General features: G+C 42.2%; 1 protein-coding gene across 4 annotated transcripts in view; it reads right to left on the bottom strand.

Moving 5' to 3' along the window:
- Positions 1–378: 378 nt before the first annotated feature.
- Positions 379–22,231, bottom strand: part of FMN1 (formin 1) — a 482,430-nt gene continuing 460,577 nt past the window's right edge. For all 4 annotated transcript variants that reach the window (XM_073609885.1, XM_073609886.1, XM_073609887.1 and 1 more), the window contains 2 exons: positions 5,006–5,090; positions 379–1,955 (listed from right to left, as the gene is read on the bottom strand). In XM_073609885.1, the coding sequence (XP_073465986.1) occupies positions 1,911–1,955; positions 5,006–5,090 (130 nt within the window). In that variant the 3' untranslated portion in view covers positions 379–1,910. The remainder of the gene's footprint in view (positions 1,956–5,005; positions 5,091–22,231) is intronic.

The following is a 22,231-nucleotide window of genomic DNA, read 5'->3' as shown; positions in this document are numbered from 1 at the left end:
TGGTACTATTACAGTAGGCACCTGAAGCACCCTCCTGTGTATCCTTGTGGATATTTGATGGCTTGGATTTAGTATTTTATCTGTCCACTGCAAAATAGCTTTGTAAGATTTTTATAAAAGTATTGTGTAAAAATCGACAAACCATGTGTAGTTATATTTATTGTTCCTACCTTGAATCTAACCCTTTATTCAGCCATTTGCACTTACCTTTGGAAGGTGCTCCACTACAGAAACAGGAAAATCTATATTAACATTTGCTGAAATCCTCGCAATGTGCCTAGCTCAATTAGAAAGGAATTTTGTTTGTATTAAAATCTGGAGTTTTGCTTTAAAAAGGTACCTTTTGGGATAGAAATAAATGAAAGGCAAAAACACTGGTTAAATAGTTTAAAAAGGCATTTTATTGAATAGTAATCGCAAAATACTCCACGTGGAGAACTTCATTTTGAATATTAATTGTAACAAATATTGTATATTATGGCGACTGGCAGTTGCATAGACCTGTAAAACACAAACACTGTGCAAAGCTAAGACTGATTTCCTTCAACTGCTTTTGCCTGTATTGTACCATTTAACACAATACACACAAGCGTTTCAGACAAAAAATAAAACAGAAAACAAAAACAAGACAAAAACTATGAATGTTTATTACTTTCACCTGTTGCATGCTTATATATTCAAATTTAACCTTCCATACTATTGAAAAGATTTTAGAAGTACAATCATACAAAATACATGGCTGTCAACATGACCATAAGTCATCTTTTGCAGAACAAATAATTGAAAATTGATTGTTCTGTTTAGAAAAAAGTGGGAAAAATACTGGATCCCCAAATTGCTTACTAGGCCGAAGACCTTTATGGGGGTCTCTCCCACTATCCATACAGCTGTGACAGGCTAAACTTTGCTTGGGATCCTATCAATGGCCCAAGTGCATTCTCAATATATCTCTGTGGTGAACCCATAGGGATACATAGTAAACTTCCAGGCAGGTGAAAAGAAAAGCATGGCAGAAAAGTCAAACCCAGCCTGTTGTGACTAACAGGAGAAGCAAGGTTGCAGGTCACCATCAAGGTCTCTGGTTGTGATGGAGACCTGGCTAGGAACTAAAATCCCCCCTTCTCATTCCAGTCAAAACATATGTTTTGTTTGCACTCTTGCATGGCAAGGTTCTCACTTCATATTACAGATTAAAAAGAGTAAAGCGCCTTCACGGACTTTAATGATTGATGCAGAGGGCCTTTGTGGGATTCACAAGCTGACATTTAAAATCCCAAAAAAGCTTCTGTTACTTTCCATAAATTCTGTTTAAAAAAGTCTAAAACAGGTCTCTAGTGCAAGCCTTTAGTTGCTCAGTTAACATTTTATAAAAAAAAAACAAAAAAAAAACAAAAAAAACAAAAAAACAACTTTCTACTAGACCAGCATGAGTCAGATTACAAAGCAGGTGCCATTGGGGGGGCTCTATAAAAATCAATTTTTACATACAATACATGAAGAGCATTAAATATATAATAGATTTTTTTATCCTGCACAGGTACATAAATAGATTTATATTTATCTCAAATATACTATACAATAATATACAAGCGCATTCTATAAAATTAACAGAAATAAAATAATTGCTGCAGATAAGTTTATTAAAAGTCTGGAGCATTTCCAACAGTTTGTTTAGCACCAGATTAAATAGGGAACCTATCTAACGTAAAGCTTTGCCTTTCATTTAACATATATACAGGTTATTCATCCAGCCCTCTAACAGGCCATATAGTTGTATATTTACATGAAACTCTGTACAAAATATTTCAACTTCAGTCACATAGAAGTATTTACAGATTTCCAGCATTGTCCAGCAGTTTATGATTATTCTCTGTATGCCTTGCAGCATTGCTTCTGATTGTAGGAGCCAATTAATTGCCGCTGACACTTGCCTCTTTCTGTCGTAGTCTCTCTTTCTGTATAGCAAGAGCAAAAAAAAAAAAAAAAATATGGTGATCACCGATTACCAAAATAAAAGTCAAAGTCATTCTTGATTTAACAGATTTTCCCATGTCATGTGTAAAGGCACTAAGCACTGCATAGCTAATGGCTACTGAATTGCCAATGGTGCATGCACGTTAGGCAGCCCATTCAATTTGTGGGGCTGGCTTTTTTTCATGGAAGGTCTGCTTAAAAACGAAAAAAAAAAAAAATCAAGATCCTGCTGGAAGAGTTGGGTGATTGCTGAAACAGCTAAGCACTCAATCCTGTAAGAAAGTGTACCAGGTTATTGCCGAAGTGCAATCTCGAATTTCAAGTGCCCAGGATGCAGTGGTGAGGCATAGTGAGTGCACCTGTACCTCCTGGAAGCGTTGGATGCCAAGACAGGGATATTTTTTTTAAAAAAAAGTATTGCTACAAGTATAAAATATTTGTTATCCTTCAGAGGACCCAGTGCACATCACTTTTGTCCCTATTCAAATCTGTGGGCTCTATGTACACTCTCCATCAAGCTCCCTTTCCTCTCAAGGTCACTCAGAACTGCAGTTTTCTTCATCCGGTGTTGTCAGATAGCACTGGAGAGAGGAGAGAAGAGTTATCTGGCAATGGTACTGAGGGACCACAGCACAAATTTAAATAACGGCAAGTGGTATGCGCACTGGATCCCCTGGAGGATTTTTACATACATTTCATTCTTTTGGAGATACATCTTTGAAAAAAAATTGCAGCTAATTGTGCTTGGGTGGCAGGGGGCTGGCAGCAAATTGGACCTTCCAGGTAAGCTTTACCACAGTACATGTAAATGTGTTCCATAATGCAATGTGAATACACTAGAAAGATTTAAATGGACCCTAAAACTCCAGTTTTCTGCTTCCCTGTCTTATAAAATAGCCTTGAATGCTGCATCAGTAATACCCTCACTGCCTAAAACTGACAGATCTAAATGTCACTGTATATTGCTCTGTGCCTTTTTGTTTTTGTAGTAATATAATTACCTGCTACTGAATTTGATTTCATTTTTTCCCCTGAAAATATATTATATATATATATATATATATATATATATATATATATATATATACACACACACACACATACATTAAAAAAAATAAAAATAAAATAAAATAAAACAAATAGAATAAAAAACATCCTACAAGAAGTTGATGGGAATGATACTAAATATCTCAAGGGAACAAGCCATAAAACTGTTTTTGAGCACCCTCCTAAATGGGTTATAGAAATATTTCAAATTTTTGTTTTTACATAAAGCTTTTAAGAGGAAAAGAGGACATGTATTCATTCTTGCTTATCACCTGCTTGACAGATGTCACTGTGGCCACCCTGAGGGAGTACAGCAGTTGGGCAACAGTCACTTTCTCTAATAGGTTACAGACATGTCTTGGTTCTTAGCACCTCAGTGAAAGTGGTCACGAGCCACCTCCTTGCTTCTGAGACTGGCTGCTGCACCAGACATAACACAGAGACATCTCTCGTTAAGGCTGTGTAATGACGTCTTGCTCTTGACGCGGGCTGGATCAGATTCACTTTCATCGGTCTGAGGGCAAAGATACATTTTCCACAATACTTTGACAGCTTATTACAGCCTGGGAAATTCAACTGCTCAGGGGTAGCAATTAAATGTGCAGCCAAAAAGTGGAAATGATTCACATTGTTTTGTCCTTTTTGGATTCGTCTTCTTATAAAACAGAGCAGATAAGCAGGGTTTTACCACGGTAATGAACTAGAATTTCCAAATGATAAATTTAGATTTTCATCAACATGTTCAATTACCAGAGGGGGTGTAGTATGAATATAGAATGCGGGGTGACCTAGGTCAGGCATCGCTTCACAAACAAGATACCTTGCCTCCTACACTGTATCCATTTTCTGTATATATGCTTTCTTATGCTCAGGGACTTGCTTCTTCCCATACAAGACCGATAAGTAATAGGAAAGGAATAAGCACGTTTTCTCTTACTGCTTTCAACTATCTATGCACACAGACTGTTAAGGACATCTCCAACCCTCTCACTGAAAATAGAGATCATCATATGGGAAAATACATTTCCACTACTAGTCTCCTCATACGCTAAAAAGTAAGCGATAACCAGAAAATAATAAAAAATCTGAATGTTTATCTAGGGTTTTTCTATGATCCTTAGTTATGGTCTACCGGCAAAAAAAATACAAACAAAAAGAATACGTATTGCTGCATGTTTGGTGTAAAAGTGCAGTTGTATATTTGTCCAGGGCTATATAAACAGGAAAGAAATAGTAAAAATATCCAAGTTGTGCATGTAAAATCTTGCTCTGACATTACAAACAATTGGAAGTTTTTGTGTATTTAAAAACTCACATATCTTGAGAGCTATCTGATGCTGTATGCTGCTCATTAGCTAAGTGGGTGAAATGTTTGTCAGGCAATCATGTTTTCAAAGGGATCCCATAGTCATTCACAGTAGCTTTTCAAATAATAAAGGGCTGTGTGCATTGAAAAGCCAAAAAATGATGTACACTTTGCCAACTCTCAGACTACTTACTGATAATTTTATGCATACAGTGTGACGCAATAAAAGCTTGAAGGGAAAAGAGTATAAGCCCATAGGAACAAACCAACTGCCTTCAAATTTGTTCATCTGTCCTTGTTAAATGTTATAATCTGATTGTACAATCTCCTTTGCATCTACCATCAACTACAAAGTACTAGAGACTGCTTGATTGGATACCTAGTTTTGGTAAATCTAAAAGAGGATTGTACAATCAGACTGAAACAAGCATGATGACCCATTTACAAAGTGCCTGCTATGGTAAACTCCTTGTTTTCTGTACTCCTAATTGTCTTCCGGCAGGATTTACCAAGTGGAATACAAAATAATGAACAGTATAGTAATAGAAATGTAAGCAGTCTTTTATATTTGTTTTTTTAGCATTTTTTTTCTTTTCTTGTATACCAGGCAAAAGGATAACAGCAGTCAAGTTTAATAATCAATAGTACAATGGAATAAAAAGTTTTCACAAAATTTACCAGACTTGCTGCAGGGTTAATCTTCTTTGTTTCTACTTTCTTCTCTGCTGTCAGTTTGTTAACAGACTCCTGAGCCAGACGGAGCCTGAAAAGGTAAGAGGGAAAATGCTTCAAGACATTGCAGATGTAATGCACAGCATGGAAATATCTGAATGTCGTCTGAATCTAGGAATAGGAATCCGATCCATATTGCAGTGTGAAAATGCCAATAAAAGTCAAAAATAGCAAAACATTGTGGCAGGTCTTATAAGACTTTACTATCAGATTGGACACGTTTGACCTATAATACATGCAAGTGTGAAGTGTAAAAAGGGAAAAGGGAGCACAACAAAACTTATTGGATATCCGGACCATAAATACAGTATCTCACAAAAGTGAGTACACCCCTCACATTTTTGTAAATATTTTATTAGATCTTTTCATGTGACAACACTGAAGAAATGACACTTTGCTACAATGTAAAGTAGTGAGTGTACAGTTTATATAACAGTGTAAATTTGGTGTCCCCTCAAAACAACAACACACAGCCATTAATGTCTAAACCGCTGGCAACAAAAGTGAGTACACCCCTAAGTGAAAATGTCAGAATTGGGCCCAGTTAGCCATTTTCCCTCCCCGGTGTCATGTGACTCGTTAGTGTTACAAGGTCTCAGGTATGATTGGGGAGCAGGTGTGTTAAATTTGGTGTTGTCGCTCTCACTCTCTCATACTGGTCATTGGAAGTTCAACATGGCACCTCATGGCAAAGAACTCCCTGAGGATCTGAAAAAAAATATTTTTGCTCTACATAAAGATGGCCTAGGCTATAAGAAGATTGCCAAGACCCTGAAACTGAGCTGCAGCACGGTGGCCAAGACCATACAGCGGTTTAACAGGACAGGTTCCACTCAGAACAGGCCTCGCCATGGTCAACCAAAGAAGTAGAGTGCACGTGCTCAGCGTCATATCCAGAGGTTGTCTTTGGGAAATAGACTTATGAGTGCTGCCAGAATTGCTGCAGAGGTTGAAGGGGTGGGGGGGTCAGCCTGTCAGTGCTCAGACCATTCGCCGCACACTGCATCAAATTGGTCTGCATGGCTGTCGTCCCAGAAGGAAGCCTCTTCTAAAGATGATGCACAAGAAAGCCTGCAAACAGTTTGCTGCAGACAAGCAGACTAAGGACATTGGTTACTAAAACCATGTCCTGTGGTCTGATGAGACCAAGATAAATGTATTTGGTTCAGATGGTGTCAAGTGTATGTGGCGGCAACCTGGTGAGGAGTACAAAGACAAGTGTGTCTTGCCTACAGTCAAGCATGGTGGTTGGAGTGTCATAGCCTGGGGCTGCATGAGTGCTGCCGGCACTGGGGAGCTACAGTTCATTGAGGGAACCATGAATGCCAACATGTACTGTGACATACTGAAGCAAAGCATGATCCCCTCCCTTCGGAGACTGGGCCGCAAGGCAGTATTTCAACATGATAACAATGCCAAACACACCTCCAAGATGACCACTGCCTTGCTAAAGAAGCTGAGGGTAAAGGTGATGGACTGGCCAAGCATGTCTCCAGACTTAAACCCTATTGAGCATCTGCGGGGCATCCTCAAATGGAAGGTGGAGAAGCGCAAGGTCACTAACATCCACCAGCTCCGTGATATTGTCATGGAGGAGTGGAAGAGGACTCCAGTGGCAACCCGTGAAGCTCTGATGAACTCCACGCCCAAGAGGGTTAAGGCAGTGCTGGAAAATAATGGTGGCCACACAAAATATTGACACTTTGGGCCCAATTTGGTCATTTTCACTTAGGGGTGTACTCACTTTTGTTGCCAGTGGTTTAGACATTAATGGCTGTGTTGAGTTATTTTGAGGGGACAGCAAATTTACACTGTTATACAAGCTGTACACTCACTACTTTACATTGTAGCAAAGTATCATTTCTTCAGTGTTGTCACATGAAAAGATATAATAAAATATTTACTAAAATGTAAGGGGTGTACTCACTTTTGTGAGATACTGTATACAGAAACATGCAAATACTCCCCTTCACTTTATTCTCAGTGTATGATTTACAGAATCAGTCAACACTACAAACCATTGACAGCCTATACAGCAGTGGTCATCAACCCTGTCCTCAGGGGCCACTAACAGGCCTGGTTTTGTGTATTACCTTGGGGAGATGAAGATTAGAATACTGCAATCACTAAGCAGCAAATGATATCACCTGTGATGTATTTCAGTTATCTTGCAAACCTGGCCTGTTAGTGGGCCCTGAGGACGGGGTTGATGACCACTGCTATACAGGACCCAATATAGAAGTTTCCCATTTGAGAACAGTGTTCCAGGTATCCACAAATTAACACAATTGGGTGGATTTACTAAATCAAACAGGCTTTGCAAGTGCAGTTGCACTCATTTTCTCTAGAGCTTAGCAAATGTGGTAAAGCTCTGCTGATTTCCATCATCCAGCAAGCAAAAATGTTTTTTTTTTTTTATTTACCTTGCACTTGATCATGTATTCTGTACAAAGTGATGCTTTACCACATTTAAATGTACTAAGGAAAATGAGTGCAACTGCACTTTCAAAGTTCACATTCTATTTGCCTTTAGTAAATCAAACCAACTTTGCCCCTCTCATGCGGTTTCTTTAGCCATGTTTCAAGATCACAGCATTCACCATGATTGATGTTTTGCAGTGCGCAGAAACTCAAAAAGACAGTAACTGTGGGGATCAGAGTCAGAAACTGACAGCCCCTGCACAATTAGAGGTGGGGTCTGAGTAGGCAGTTTTTTTCAGACTGTTAATAAGGCCACTCACAGAGGTCCATAGCAATCACTTGGACCTGGACATTCCAGTTAAGACCTTTCTAAAAAGACATCTGTCTTTTTCTTAATACAATAAACCTTATTGTTCAAAAGCTATGCTGACAGTAACTTGCCAGCCCTTCCTTCTTCATGGCAGTTCATTAAATTGGAATTGCTGGGAAAAAAAATGTATGCTGAAACCAGAAGTCAAATTAGCAAACAATAATGCTATGTGTGGATCTCTTTGCTGCAAAATTTCTAGCTCCACTGACACCAGAAACTACAGGGAAAGCCCTTCTTTTTGGCACTACAACTAAGAACAGTGGGTCTTGTACAGTGAAGGATCCAGGAATTCCCCTGTCCTGTCCTTGTGTCACACATTCCCAAAATGTCTTGTTTTCTGAATGCAAGGAATTCTGTGAATAGACAAGGGGAGAAGAGGGGCAGGTAAATGACAGGATCTCCTCTTGTCTATTCACAGAATGTCTTGTATGCTGTGATCCTAAATTCAGGGGCAGCAGTCCTGCGGAATCAGAACTCCCCAGCCTCATAATCCACTAACAGTTCCAAAATGGCCAGCAGGGTTCCTCCTAAGGGACCTGACAGGGACAAAATGGCTCATTGTTCCCCGCTTGAGTCATTACAATCTGTGTCTCTTTATAGCTCTCCTCCAGGTGTGACTTCCTTCCCCTTCCTTATCCAGGGAGGAACTCCTGGGAGGCAGTTATGGTCGAGTCTATGGGCCAAAATGAAACCATGTTTTCTCACTTGAAATTAAGAGGCCATGAGCTTGTGGAGACTGGAAATCTGATAAACTGTTCACTCCTCTTAAATGGTTTACAAATCTATACCTGTTTGAGACGGCATTTCTCATGAAGTGGGTTGTGGATTTAATGTGGATTTAGCAATATCCTGCCTTAACCAGTTGCCAACCGGCCCATAGCCAAATGACAGCTGCAGGACAGTTGGATAACTCTGGGATCACGTCATATGACGTGATCCCAGAATCCTGCTTTCGCTCGCCCCCTGGGGCGCGCACACGGGAACATCCGTGACCGCTGATCGTGGCTGTTTACCATGTGATCGCTCCGTGGACATCAAGGAAATATACAGTATTTACATGTCCCCATCTTTCCAGCACATCAATGCTACCTCGATTTTGCTGTGGGAACACAACACTGACAGCTACTATAAACACTACCAGCTTGTAGCCCTCCCATTTTTTTTTTTGGCAACCTAAATGTTCACCAAGACATTGGCACCCTTGCTAGCCTTATTATACTGCCAGTGTTTTACCATTGTAGAATACCTCCTGTTAAGTAGAACAGCTGATGCAAATACTAACAATGCGATACGGACAGTCCAGACCTTAAAATTATTTGGTTGCGTCTTGACCCATTGGAATATTTAGACCTCATCCTACCCAGGAAAGTAACTCTGCTCCCAGGCTTGAATTCTGCAGTCCAGAAGCTATTCAAACAATGTTTACTATTTTTCAGTTATGAATGAACACAGTAAGTGATTGGTACCGATCACTTTTTGTGTTCATTCAGAAATGGAAGGGGCCGGTAAATGACATCCTGAAGTTCCCTCGCAGCAGCCGCCGGGAGAGGAGGTGAAGCCAGCAGCGCTGCGGGGAAGGGGGACCCAGGCAGCAGAAAGAATAGGAATCTGGACAAGAGGGGCAGCATTTACAGGAACCAATCCCCTGTAATTTCCTCCTGTGGCAGCGAATGCCGGGGCGAAGGAGAAAAGGAGAAGCAGTCTTTCAGCTGCTGCAGGGGGAAAATACAGGGGATTGGTTCCAGTAAATGCCGTCCCCCGCTCCGGTCTAGATTCTGGGGGTTGGCAAGGAAGAGAGGCAACCTACCAGTCCCCAGCCCGAGACTGTCGGGTAGCAGACCCCCTTCGTATAGTTTCTATTTACTAGCAAATGTGCATATATATTAAAAAAAAAAAAAAACAAAGAAAAAAAAACCGTGCAGTGAACGGTTATGTTTCTATATACTGCTTTGTTTATTGTTCTACATGGTTGTGTATTGGCAATTTTTTTGGAAAGGGTTATAAGAAACTGCAGTAAAAGGTGTGTTTTAACCTCTTGCTGCTACTTCATTCTGTATGCTGGGTTGTACTTTCCTCCCCACACTGCCTCATTCTATATTCTTGGCCACACACCCCTTTTTCCACAACACCTTTTTTATGTATGTTGTGCAACAGTTCTCCATTTGGTCCCATTTTCCCCCAGGCTAAGCGTTACCAATCCTCTCAATATTTTTCCCTCACTGACCCCAGTGATAGGACTTATTTTATCCCACTAATACCAAGAATATGCAATATTTTACTCCTACTGACACCAATGATGGTTATTTTGGACAAATGAACTGGTGCACATTTCAGAAACCTCAGAAGTTCAAGTGACAGGGATACAAATGTCTCTACCAAAGCACATATCCTATAAAATAGTTTGATATTATTTGGCTATTGTACAATTTTGTAGAGCAACCACCAGACCTAATTATTCTCAGGACATGGCGCCCACCCCGCTATAGAACTTCCATGAAAATGGTTCTAAACACCAAGAAGTTTATACTTACCTGCTCTGTGCAATGGTATTGTGCAGAGCAGTCCCTTACCTTCTATTCTGGGGTTGCCAGCCAGCACTGTCTGCAACACCTCTTCTGTGTGTGCACCCATTGCAGGTCGCTTGCTATAGAGGCACATGTGCACAGCTTGACCATGCCCCCTGCTCCCTCCCCACAAGATTTTGCTGACCGCAGCAGGAGCTAAATGGCTCAGTTGCTCCCAATCTGTCCTGTGAGATGGGGGAAGAGAGACCAGTGCTGCAGCAAACAGGCACAGCGCTGGATCAAGAGAAGGCTCAGTGTTGGAAGGTGTGAGGAACAGCTACTGGAAAGGTTTTTTTTACCTGAATTCAGAGAATGCATTAAGGTAAACACCTTTTGACTTTAGAACCACTTTAAGGCCCCTATAGACTAGTTGAATTTTTACTAATTGCTGCTTAGCGGTGGAAACATCAGCCATGGGCATCTCTGCAAACACCACCTGACTATAGAAAATGTAAAATCACTTGAGGGTGGAAAATTAAAAACTGCATCCAATCAGATGTATTTACAATTTGGTAGCACCACTGTATTCAGGTAGTTGCAGGTGTCTGAATACAATGCCCGGCAGGGGAATTAATCAAGACTTTAGCAAATTGCCACAAAAGTCTAACAGATACAATATTTTCATTCTGATAGTCATTTTTTACAGCTACACCTTAGTGGCATTCAGCATCCTGCCTATCAATACTTGTCTGAGTCACAACTTGCAGCTTGTATAGGTTTGCCATTTGCCCTATTTTGAGACTGCTTCTATGATCTTAAATAACACTGCAATTCTTTTTCTGTATAATGCACAGACTCTGAACTCTTTGAAATTCTGCTAGTTGCCTGATGCTGCTTGAAAACACGTATCAATGTGCTAAAATGACAATTCTCACCTAGCTAACACTCGCAATCAATATGCGCTGTAGTGTTTGCAATTGTGATTTTTGTCACATTACGTTTTTCGTCTGAACATATTTAAAAAAGATCCAGCAGATTAACTGTTATGGCTTGATTCAAGGATCAGATAGGGTGAGAAGCTCCTCATTTAAGCAACTCAGGAAAGAGTTATTTAATAAAAGTATGATAAGCTAGGTCACTAAAGTGTCATCTACAGATGTATAAATTAGCTCAGACAGTTGGTCCCTGCGTATCCAGTGAGCTCCTAAAGATTTATGCCACGAGTTGGTTGGCTGGCAGAGAAACTGAAGGATAATGCCAACTGTCACAACAAGCTACAAAGCAAGTCAACTATTGTTAAGGAGACACATTGGGGGTTAATTACTAAAACTTCAAGGTGCAAAATCTGGTGCAGCTCTGCATAGAAACCAATCAGCTTCCAGGTTTTATTGTCAAAACTTAATTGAACAAGCTGAAGAAAGAAGCTGATTGGCTACCATGCACAGCTTCACTAGATTCTGAGTGCTCCAGTTTTAGTAAATCTCCCCCATTGTCTGCATCTATGTGTGTCTCTACTCATGCTTTTAAATGCTCTAAATGACTCATCTGCATAAAGAAACTGCTGTTCATTTCAAATATAAAATCTTGCAGTGTTTATGCAATTTGGCTAACAAATTAATTTTCACAACTTATATTTTTGTAAAGTGTGGTTTGCAAAATCTGGAAATGCTGTTGTGACACAGGACAGCACTTGTGGAACATCCCCTACTGCCCAGCAGTGTTAATTTAGTCGACTAAAACATTTTCGTCAACTAAAATGACTAAAACATTTTAGTAGACTAAATGAATACTATTTTAGTCGACTAAAATACAACTAAAACTAAAACAATTGAGATGACTAAAATACAACTAAAACTAAAAGCAATTTTAGTCAAAAGACTAAAATGAGATTAAAACTAAAATGCCATTTTAGTCAAGAGACTATGACTAAAACTAAATTGCAATTACTGAAATGTACTGGAGATTTTAGTCGAATAAAAAGTAGGACATTTTAGTCGACTAAAATGTACTGGAGATTTAATTGACTAAATACAACTAAAACTAAAACAATTGCAGAAGACTAAAATGGAACTAAAACTAAAATGCCATTTTAGTCCTAAAACTAAAATTAACACTGCTGCCCAGGTGGGTCTTTACATGTCCTTTGAGAGACTGTGGTGTTGATTTACTAAAATTGGAGTGCACAAAATCTGGTGCAGCTGTGCATAGAAACCAATCAGCTTCCAGTTTTTATGTTTTTTTGTCAAAGCTTAAATTGAACTAAAGTTAGAAGCAGATTGGCTGTCATGCACAGCTGCACCAGATTCTGAGTGCCCCAGTTTTAGTAAATCTCCCACTGTGTAGTCTAAACCAATGACTACTCTTTTCTAGCCACTCTGCATTACACCATTTAAATCTCCTGATTTACTCAAGTCAGTAAGATAAATGCCACAAAAGCCTCAAACTTTCAGATTCATTACAAAAAAAAAAAAAAATGCCAATAATAAAAGAAATGAGAAACATGGACAGCAATACAAGCAGTGTAAACCCTCACACTTGTGGCTATTTATGAATACAAATATTAGGTGTATTTTAAATTGGCACTAGCAGGGTGAATTTGATTAATATCAAGTTGATTTAAATCACTAGTAAAAAGGCTCGATTAAAAATCAACTTGATTTAAATCAGACTTTTTAAACAGCAACTGTTATCTCTGTCATGCAGCTGCTCCTCCTCTGACCCGCTGTTGACTCACTGACAGTCCCATTCACTTTAATGGGACGGCTGGTGATGCTGCAGTGACACAACAAGATGAGGGATGTGGCAGCAACAGGTGATTGGTTCCACGCTAACAGGCGCTGTGCCATGATGGATCTGAAAAGACAGGTACTCTTTAAATGTAAGGACTTATTCTAGCTGGTAGTTGGAATTTCTAATATTTGGAAACAAAATGAAGGTTTCCTATTTAGAATAATAAGCTGTCAGGTTAGTAAAACATCGATATCAGAACCGATTCAATCATACAGTTTGTAGTCTATATAATTTTTCAAACAATGGGATACAGGAATATTCCTGAACTTTTTTTTATCTCATGGTTACTGTGAAATTGTGTGAATGCATCAATGCAGTTTATGTTATCTCAGCTTGCAGAGCTTAGATTCATTGAATGAGTTTACCAAAAATGTAAATATTGAAGAATATACATCTTCACGCTACATAAGCTCCAAACTAAGTTCTGAATGTATCTTAAATAGAAAACTATCTTTAGATAGATTTTTACTCAAAGCATTTTATTAAAATAAATGTAATTAAAAAAGAAAAGAAAAAAAAAATGCTTTAAATAAATAAATAAAAAAAATAATTGATTTTTACCCACCCTGGGCACAAGTATAAGAACCTAAATTTGACTTGGTATAATTCCTCTATAGAACCTGAACTGGGAAAAGGAGAGGCAATAGTACAAACTAGACTGGTGTGCTGCATTATTTTTGTGCCGATAGAAGGAGGTAACTGCGCATTAGCGAGCTACTTTTCCTTTACTATCCAATCAGACTGGGGGCCAGAAGGTAACTAAACTGTATTGTTTAAAGTGTCATTAAACCCACATCAATGAAAACTATGAATAAATGCTGTATCCAACCTTCTGGATTTGGACAAGCATACCTGTATTACATTATTGTTTGGTTTAATTTATGCAATTGATGTAAAGGTTTCCCAGTTCCTTATCCTCTTATGGCGTACATATCAAGCACTTTCAAAAAGGTTTATGGCCTTTGGTTTTTTGCCATTTGTGTTTTTAATGTTTTTGTAATAAACGTGATTTTTATCATATACAGTCTTGCGTGTGCCAATATCCAACATATCCAAGTCCAACATTTGTTGCACCAGAAGAAATCCTGTTGGTTTATAAATGCTGTATTACATGCTGTTCATATTCACTCAGTTACTATGGAATTTGTTTTCTGTATTCGGCAAAAAACCTGGTTGATCCTGCTGTTCTCTATCTCCCCCTCCTGTCCCTATCCCTTCTGCTGTTGGGGATTACAGAGCAGTGTTGGCAGCTACTACACATGCCTAGTATTCAGTGTATTTTCTACCCTAAGAATTTCCTCCCTCTGACATCTGAGCAGCCCAAGTGACTAGAGTCACGCATGTGGGCATATACACATTGGTAAATGACAGCCCACTCCCTCCCTCCTCCTCTATGCCTACTAACCTGCTAAACACAATGGGGGCAGGATAATACATCTTGATTGATGGAGGCTTCACCTCCCAGTTAAGACACAGGCTGGAGGGGTGTGACACAGCCTGTGACTGGTATAAATCTGCCCACTCCATGTTATTGTCAAAAAATAGGATTTTTATAACAGCTTACCTGTAAAATCTTTTTCGTGGAGTACATCATGGGACACAGAGCCTTAAGTAATTACTTAATGGGTTATGGGCCACCTTCAGGTGTCGACACTGGTATACCCAATACAGGAAGTTGACTCCCCTATATAACCCCTCCTCCTATACTTAAACCCCGTAAAAGAGGGGCGGGACCTCTGCCTCATGATGTACTCCAAGAAAAGGATTTTACAGGTAAGCTGTTATAAAAATCCTATTTTCTTTATCGTACATCATGGGACACAGGGTCTAAAGTAATTACTTAATGGGATGTCCCACAGCAATGCTACTTGAGGAGAGGGAGACAGAACCCGTAGGGCACTCCCAGACCTGAGGACCTATACTGCTGCCTGCAGCACACTGCGCCTGAAGGCGATATCCTCATTCCTCACATCTACTTGATAAAATTTTGTGAATGTATGCGCTGAAGACCAAGTTGTGGCCTTGCAAATCTGAGCCATGGAGGCCTGGTGACGCACTGCCCAAGAAACACTAACAGACCTGGTAGAGTGCGCCTTAACTTGAAACGGGGGAATTTTACCCTTTAAATCATAAGTTAGAATTATAACTTGTCAAATCCACTCAGTGACAGTGGATTTCGATGCTGCCTGTCCTTAGGACCCTCTGGCAGAATAAATAAGACATCAGTCTTAAGAATCTGAGCAGTTGCCTTTAAACAATTTTCACTGCTCTCATCACATCAAGACAATGTAGTGACTTATCTTCCCTGGAACATGGTTTTTGAAAAAACAATGGCAGGACAATATCTTGGTTCAGGTGAAAACCTGAAACTACTTTTGGCAAAAAGCCTGGACGAGGGCGTAACACCACCCTGTCCTCATGAATAATCACATATGGCTCTTTACAAGAAAGAGCAGCCAATTCCGAAACCCTCCTTGCTGAGGATATAGCAACCAAGAACGCCAGCTTCCTGGTCAGGACTAAGGGAACATGCTGTAATGGTTCAAATGGCTGTTTTTGTAACATTGACAAAACTAAATTTAAGTCCCAAGGGCTCAAGGATGATTTAACTGGCGGATTAATCTGCATCACCCCTTGCATAAAACCCCGGACTAAAGAATGCGTAGCAGGCGGTCTTTGAAATAAAATCGATAAGGCTGAGACTTGGCCCTTAATAGTACTCAGGGCCAACTTCATCTCTACGCCTAATTGTAGAAAGGCAAGAATTCTGCCTATGATATATCTCCGAGGGTGCCAACCCTTGGATTCACACCAGGAAACATAAGCCCTCCAGGCTCTATAATATATAGTTCTGGAAGCTGGCTTCCTTGCATTAATCAAAGTAGAGATAACTGACCCGGCAAGCCCACAATTCCTCAGAATGTGGGTTTCAATAGCCAGGCCGTTAAATTTAGCGTTCGTAAAGTAGGATGGAATATCGGCCCTGTGAGAGCAGGTCTGGCCTTAGTGGGAGGGGCTATGGACCCTCCAGTGCCATCTTCACGATTTCTGCGTAAACAAAAAAGGATAAATGGCGCAAGAACATACAAACAAGCTAAAATGAAGTAATTCACATTCCTGAAAAGAGTCCAGAATAAAAAGGGGGAATGTGACCTAAATAAGCAAGATCAGAAATGAAAAAAATATATATATGGGGACTCTGCAAAACCGTCCAGGGGATAATAGTCAATGAAAAATATATATGTGTATAAAATGATAGTCACTGACAATATGTAAATCACTGGAATCTGATACTAAGCACCAGCGGCAGCTCACTTGAGAGTGGAAGCAGACAACTCTGAAAAGATAATGTGAAAAAAAGACAAGAAGCGCCAATCTGAGTGCAGTATCATTAAAAACTTTAATAGGGTTATATAAAACAACAACAGCCAAATGGCTACTCACAAAACTGGGGTTAATAAAAGCAAGGACAAATGGTGGGTCCAGGGACATCCTCCTCAGATGTTGAAAAAGTGCATGGTGCAGGTTCAAGTGGAGGCGCTCTCAGCGTTGTGATGTGCGGGTGGTCCGAGGGGTCCCTGCTAGGTGCTGGGCTGCTCCACTTGAACCTGCACCATGCACTTTTTCATCTCCCATCTTTGGCAAACAGCCCGAAAAATGTCGGGGTGAAGAGACCATTCCCCCGGGAATAACTGCTGGCGACTTAAGTAGTCCGCCTGCCTATTCTCTACTCCCGGGATGAAAACTGCCGATAGGCATGGGACATTCTTTTCTGCCCAAGTTAGAATATGGTTCACCTCTCTGAGCTGAGAGACTCTTGGTGCCCCCTTGGTGATTGATATAGGCCACAGCCATGGAGTTGTCGGATTGGATCCTAACAGGACAATTCCTTAACCTGGAGGTCCAGGTTTCGAGAGCCAGATGCACTGCCTGAATCTCTAGGATGTTGATGGGCAAGGCTCTTTCGGTTCTTGACCACTGTCCCTGGACAGTCGTCTTCTCTAGTACTGCTCCCCAGCCTGAAAGGCTGGCACCTGTTACTACTTTCCAGATAATTGGTCTGAAGGATTTTCCTTTCTGCAGATTCTGGTTTAGTAACCAACTGAGGCTTTGGGACACTCTTGGGGACAGCCACATTGGAAAGTCCAAAGCTTGGATCGTTCTGTTTCAAGCAGACAGGATACTGTTTTGCAACAGTGTCGAATGGAACTGGGCATAGGGAACTGCTTCGAATGAAGCTACCATCTTTTCTAACAACCTCATGCAAAGGCGAATTGAGGGATTTCTTTTTGACCTGATCATCTGCACCAGCTCTTGTACGGAGCTGATCTTTGCCGGGGGGCAAGAACATCCTTTTCTGGGCTGTGTCTATGATCAGGCCCAAATACTACTGCTTTCTTAGCGGTTTTAAGGAGGACTTCTCTAGGTTTAGAATCCAACCCAGACTTTCCAGGTAACTGATTGTAATGCGTACACTTTGCTCCAAGCGAGCCACTGACTGGTCTATTAACAATAGATCATCTAGGTACACCAAGACTGTTATGCCCTGTGCCCTTAGCCTGGCTAGAGGTGGGGCCAGCACTTTTGTGAACACCCGGGGTTCTGTAGCTAGCCCGAAGGGCAAGGCTACAAACTGAAAGTGCTGTTGCTCTACTTTGAACCGCAGAAACCTCTGGTGAGCAGGAAATATGGGAACATGCAGATATGCATCTCTGCTGTTGATGGATGTCAGAAGTTCTCTTCCTTGTAGGATGGAAACTACTGACTCCATGTGAAAGGAGCGGATCTTCAGGAACCAATTTAGATTCCTTAGATCTACAATGGGTCTGACACCCCCATTTGGTTTTGGTACTGTAAACAGGTTTGAATAAAACCCCAAACCTTGCTCTTCTGTGGGGATCTGTATGATCACCCCCTGTGCCAATAATTGGTCTAATGCTTGAAACAGATTGCCTTTTTCCTTGATCCTTGGGAACATTTGATCTCAGAAAACGAGACGGTGGAAACTCCCAAAATTCTAGTTTGTATCCTAGAGACACCGTGGAGAGCACCCATCTGTCCTGAATTTCCCTTTGCCAAAGTATTTCAGAAGTCTTCCCCCCACTCTGGTGAGGGGGGACGCCTCTTCATGATGAGGCTTTAGTATTCTGCTTTGCTGATTTGCGGCCCCAGGCCTTCTTTTGTGCCTGGGTCTGACCTTGTAGTTTTCCTCTAGAGTCTGACGGCGGAGGCCGTCGCCACTGCCTAGAGGTGGATGCCCCTGGTGCAGGAGAAAAAGTCTGTTTAAATGAAGGACGTTTATACTTTCTTTTGACTGGCAAAAGAGTACTCTTTCCACTAGAAATGTCTGGCTGTATTTATTCAAATCGCCAAATAGTCGCTCCCCATGAAAAGGGAAACTAGTCAGAAGCTTTTTGCAAGGTGCTTCGGCTGACCAATCTTTTAACCAAAGGGTCCTACGCATGTGTACTAGCACAAGCGCAAGGCGGGACGCCTGGTGAATAGAATCCTTCATAACATCTATGGCAAAACATAATGCTTTTGGTAGTTCGACCAACTCATGGGCCTGTTGTGCACGAGCCTATGTGAATTGGTCCTTTAAGGACTGACAGATGCCTATTGCTGCGAATGCAGGCTGAGCAACGGTCCCTGCCAAGGAAAAAAAGGATTTTAACAGGAATTCCAACTTCTTATCTGTTGGATCTTTAAGCATTTGTGCATTGTCTACTGGACAAGTTAGACTTTTATTCACACTGGAAATCGCAGCGTCAACTGCTGGAACCTTCCATTTTTTGGTGAATTTATCTTCCATGGTATAGAGAACTGATAATCTCTTTGGAGGGAGAAAATGCTTATCTGGATGATCCCATTCAGCATAAATAAGCTTTTCTAGTATTGCATAGACAGGAAACGCATGCAAAGGCTGTAAAGCAGTGGTGTCCAAACTATGGCCCTCCAGTTGTTAAGGAACTACAACTTCCATCATGCCTAGTCATGTCTGTGAATGTCAGAGTTTTACAATGCCTCATGGGAAGTGTAGTTCTGCAACAGCTGGAGGGCCGTAGTTTGGACATCCCTGCTGTAAACGTTTCAAAGAACCCAAGGAGGAAACCGGACTTTCAGCTAACTGTTAGTGGTAGCATGAAAGTAGAGTGAACCATTTCCGTAAGGATTTGTACCTCAGATTGTGACGCTGACCACTCAACTGTTGTTTCCTCCGCAGAGGAATAATGGGCTTGTTTTTCCTCTCGATCGTCTGAGGGTAAAACCTCATCCTGTCCCCTCGGTAAAGGGTTTGGAGTGGGAGAGAGGGATCTATCACGCTTCCTATCCCCTTGGATGGAGGATGCGATTAAAGCCACTAATCTTCCTTCTAAGCCCTGCAGGGCAGAGGAAAATGCATCTTCAGTCACGTATACAGGGGCTGAAGTGAGAGAAGCAGTTGCACCGCCAATCAGTTCCAAAGACTCACCCTGGCTTGCCATATTTGGTATCTCTGGAGTGGATGACAGTGTGGAGGCAGGACTGGAGTTCCCAGCGCCGGGGGTGGAACATGGATCCCTCCTGGAGCGCCTCAGAGCACATCTTCACTTGTGACCAACACCTTAGACACTGGCGAAAAAACTGAGGTAGTTCTGGAAGGAGGAGGGGTTATATAGGGGATTCAACTTCCTGTATTGGGTATACCAGTGTCAACACCTGAAGGCAGTGGTGTATTTAGGTTTTGTGCTGCCCTAGGCCTGACTAAACTCATGCACCCCCCTAATTTAAATAGGACCCACCCCTTGCTGCCGAGGCCACAGCCCTTCCTGCCGAGACCACGCCCCTTCCTGTTTAAGACCCGCCCTATCATCTGTAAACCACATCCCTTCCTCTTTAGGCTCATTTGGCACCTTTCAGGGGGGAGGGGGGAACAGGTACCCTTCCCCACTCCCTGGAGACTGCAACTAAATGTGGACTGTTTAAAGGGTTTGCATTGATTTTAGCATGCATGGAGCACTTTGCACATGCCAGTGGCGGCTGGTGCTCAAAATTTTTGGGGGGGTGCAAACAAACTAAGAAATTCAGAAAAAAAGACATCAATTGCAGCCTCACTGTGCCCCATCAAATGCAGCCACTGTTCCATCAAACGCAGCCACTGTGCCCACCAAACGCAACCACTGTGCCCATCAATTGCAGCCACTGTGCCCACCAAACGCAGACACTGTGCCCACCAACGCAGCCACTGTGCCATCAAACGCAGCCACTGTGCCCACCAAACGCAGCCACTGTGCCCACCAAACGCAGCCACTGTGCCCACCAAACGCAGCCACTGTGCCCACCAAACGCAGCCACTGTGCCCACCAAACGCAGCCACTGTGCCCACCAAACGCAGCCACTGTGCCCACCAAACGCAGCCACTGTGCCCACCAAACGCAGCCACTGTGCCCATCATTTGCAGCCACTGTGCCATCAAATGCAGCCATTGTGCCCCATCAAACGCTGTCACTGTGCCCCATCAATTGCAGCCACTGTGCCTTTAAACACAGCCATTGTGCCCCATCAAACGCTGTCACTGTGCCCATCATTTGCAGCCACTGTGCCCTTAAACACAGCCATTGTGCCCCATCAAACGCTGTCACTGTGCCCCATCATTTGCAGGCACTGTGCCTTCAAACGCAGCCATTGTGCCCCATCATTTGCAGCCACTGTGCCTTTAAACGCAGCCATTGTGCCACATCAAACGCTGTCACTGTGCCCCATCAATTGCAGCCACTGTGCCTTTAAACGCAGCCATTGTGCCCCATCAAACACTGCCACTGTGCCCCATAATTTGCAGCCACTGTGCCTTTAAACGCAGCTATTGTGCCCCATCAAACGCTGTCACTGTGCCCCATCAATTGCAGCCACTGTGCCTTTAAACGCAGCCATTGTGCCCCATCAAACGTGTCACTGTGCCCATCATTTGCAGCCACTGTGCCCCATCAAACGCTGTCACTGTGCCCCATCAATTGTAGCCACTGTGCCATCAAATGCCAACACAGTTCCCATAAAACTCTTATAATTTTTTTCAAAAACTTTACCTGCTGTGCCGAGGAGAAGGGTCAAGCAGTGTGGAGGAGGGTAGGCGGAGCATAAGGCTCCACCTCCACCAGTCATCGTCCACTTATGGGGGCGTAAATCACACGCCGCCCCCCGCATGAGAGAAAGTCCCCCCACCCGTCTTCCTGATTCCCGGCTCCCGCGCCCACCCACAGCCCACGGCAGCCGTCTTGCTGTAGCGGGCTTACAAGTACATATTTGGGGGGCACACCATACAATTCATTTAAATTCAAGATGGTGCTGCTGTAAGACCTATAAACAGTACAAAATATTTTACAGCGCACACATACAAGAATGACATTTCCTGCAGGGCTAGTTAAAAACACCTGAACACCTGAACATATTCAAAAAATAAGGGGGTTTGGTCACACTATATGGTCATATAGTGCTAAGCCCACTTACTGCGACAAAGTACCCTGAATTAGTGGGTCCTACACTAGTAATAGAATGGAAGATCCTCTGTCTCAACCATGGGAGCTGAACTCCTCTATGTGGGAGAACTGAAAGGGATACATCCTAATCACTGGTGGCCACTTGTTGCTGTAGCGGGCGGCGCTGCTGTGTATGGGCGTGCTTGTCAGAGGGTGGAGGGGCGTGAGCTCTGCTAAGCACAGCCCATACACACGCCCCTCCACTCTCTGCCAAGCACGCCCATACACAACAGCGCCGCTACAGCAAGGCGGCCGCCGTGGGCTGCATGTGTGCGGGGGGCGGCCGCGGGAGCTGGGAATCGGGTGGGGGGACTTTCTCTCATGCGGGGGGGCGGCTTTTTTTTGCCGCCCCCCGCAAAGTGCCGCACTAGGCCTAGGCCTTGTCGGTCTAGGCCAAAACACAGCCCTGCCTGAAGGTGGCCCATAACCCATTAAGTAATTACTTAAGGCTCTGTATCCCATGATGTATAAAGAAATCAAGATTTAATTTCAAATATATATGTATGACAATTTAAAACAGTTTATTGATATTATTTATTTTTAAACATGTGACCGGTAGCCCCTCCTGCCACTG

This window comes from Aquarana catesbeiana, linkage group LG13 (assembly GCF_042186555.1).
Source record: "Aquarana catesbeiana isolate 2022-GZ linkage group LG13, ASM4218655v1, whole genome shotgun sequence".
Lineage (NCBI taxonomy): Eukaryota > Metazoa > Chordata > Amphibia > Anura > Ranidae > Aquarana > Aquarana catesbeiana.
Note: the sequence above shows the minus strand (reverse complement) of the source record. Positions and strands in the feature narration are given on the sequence as shown.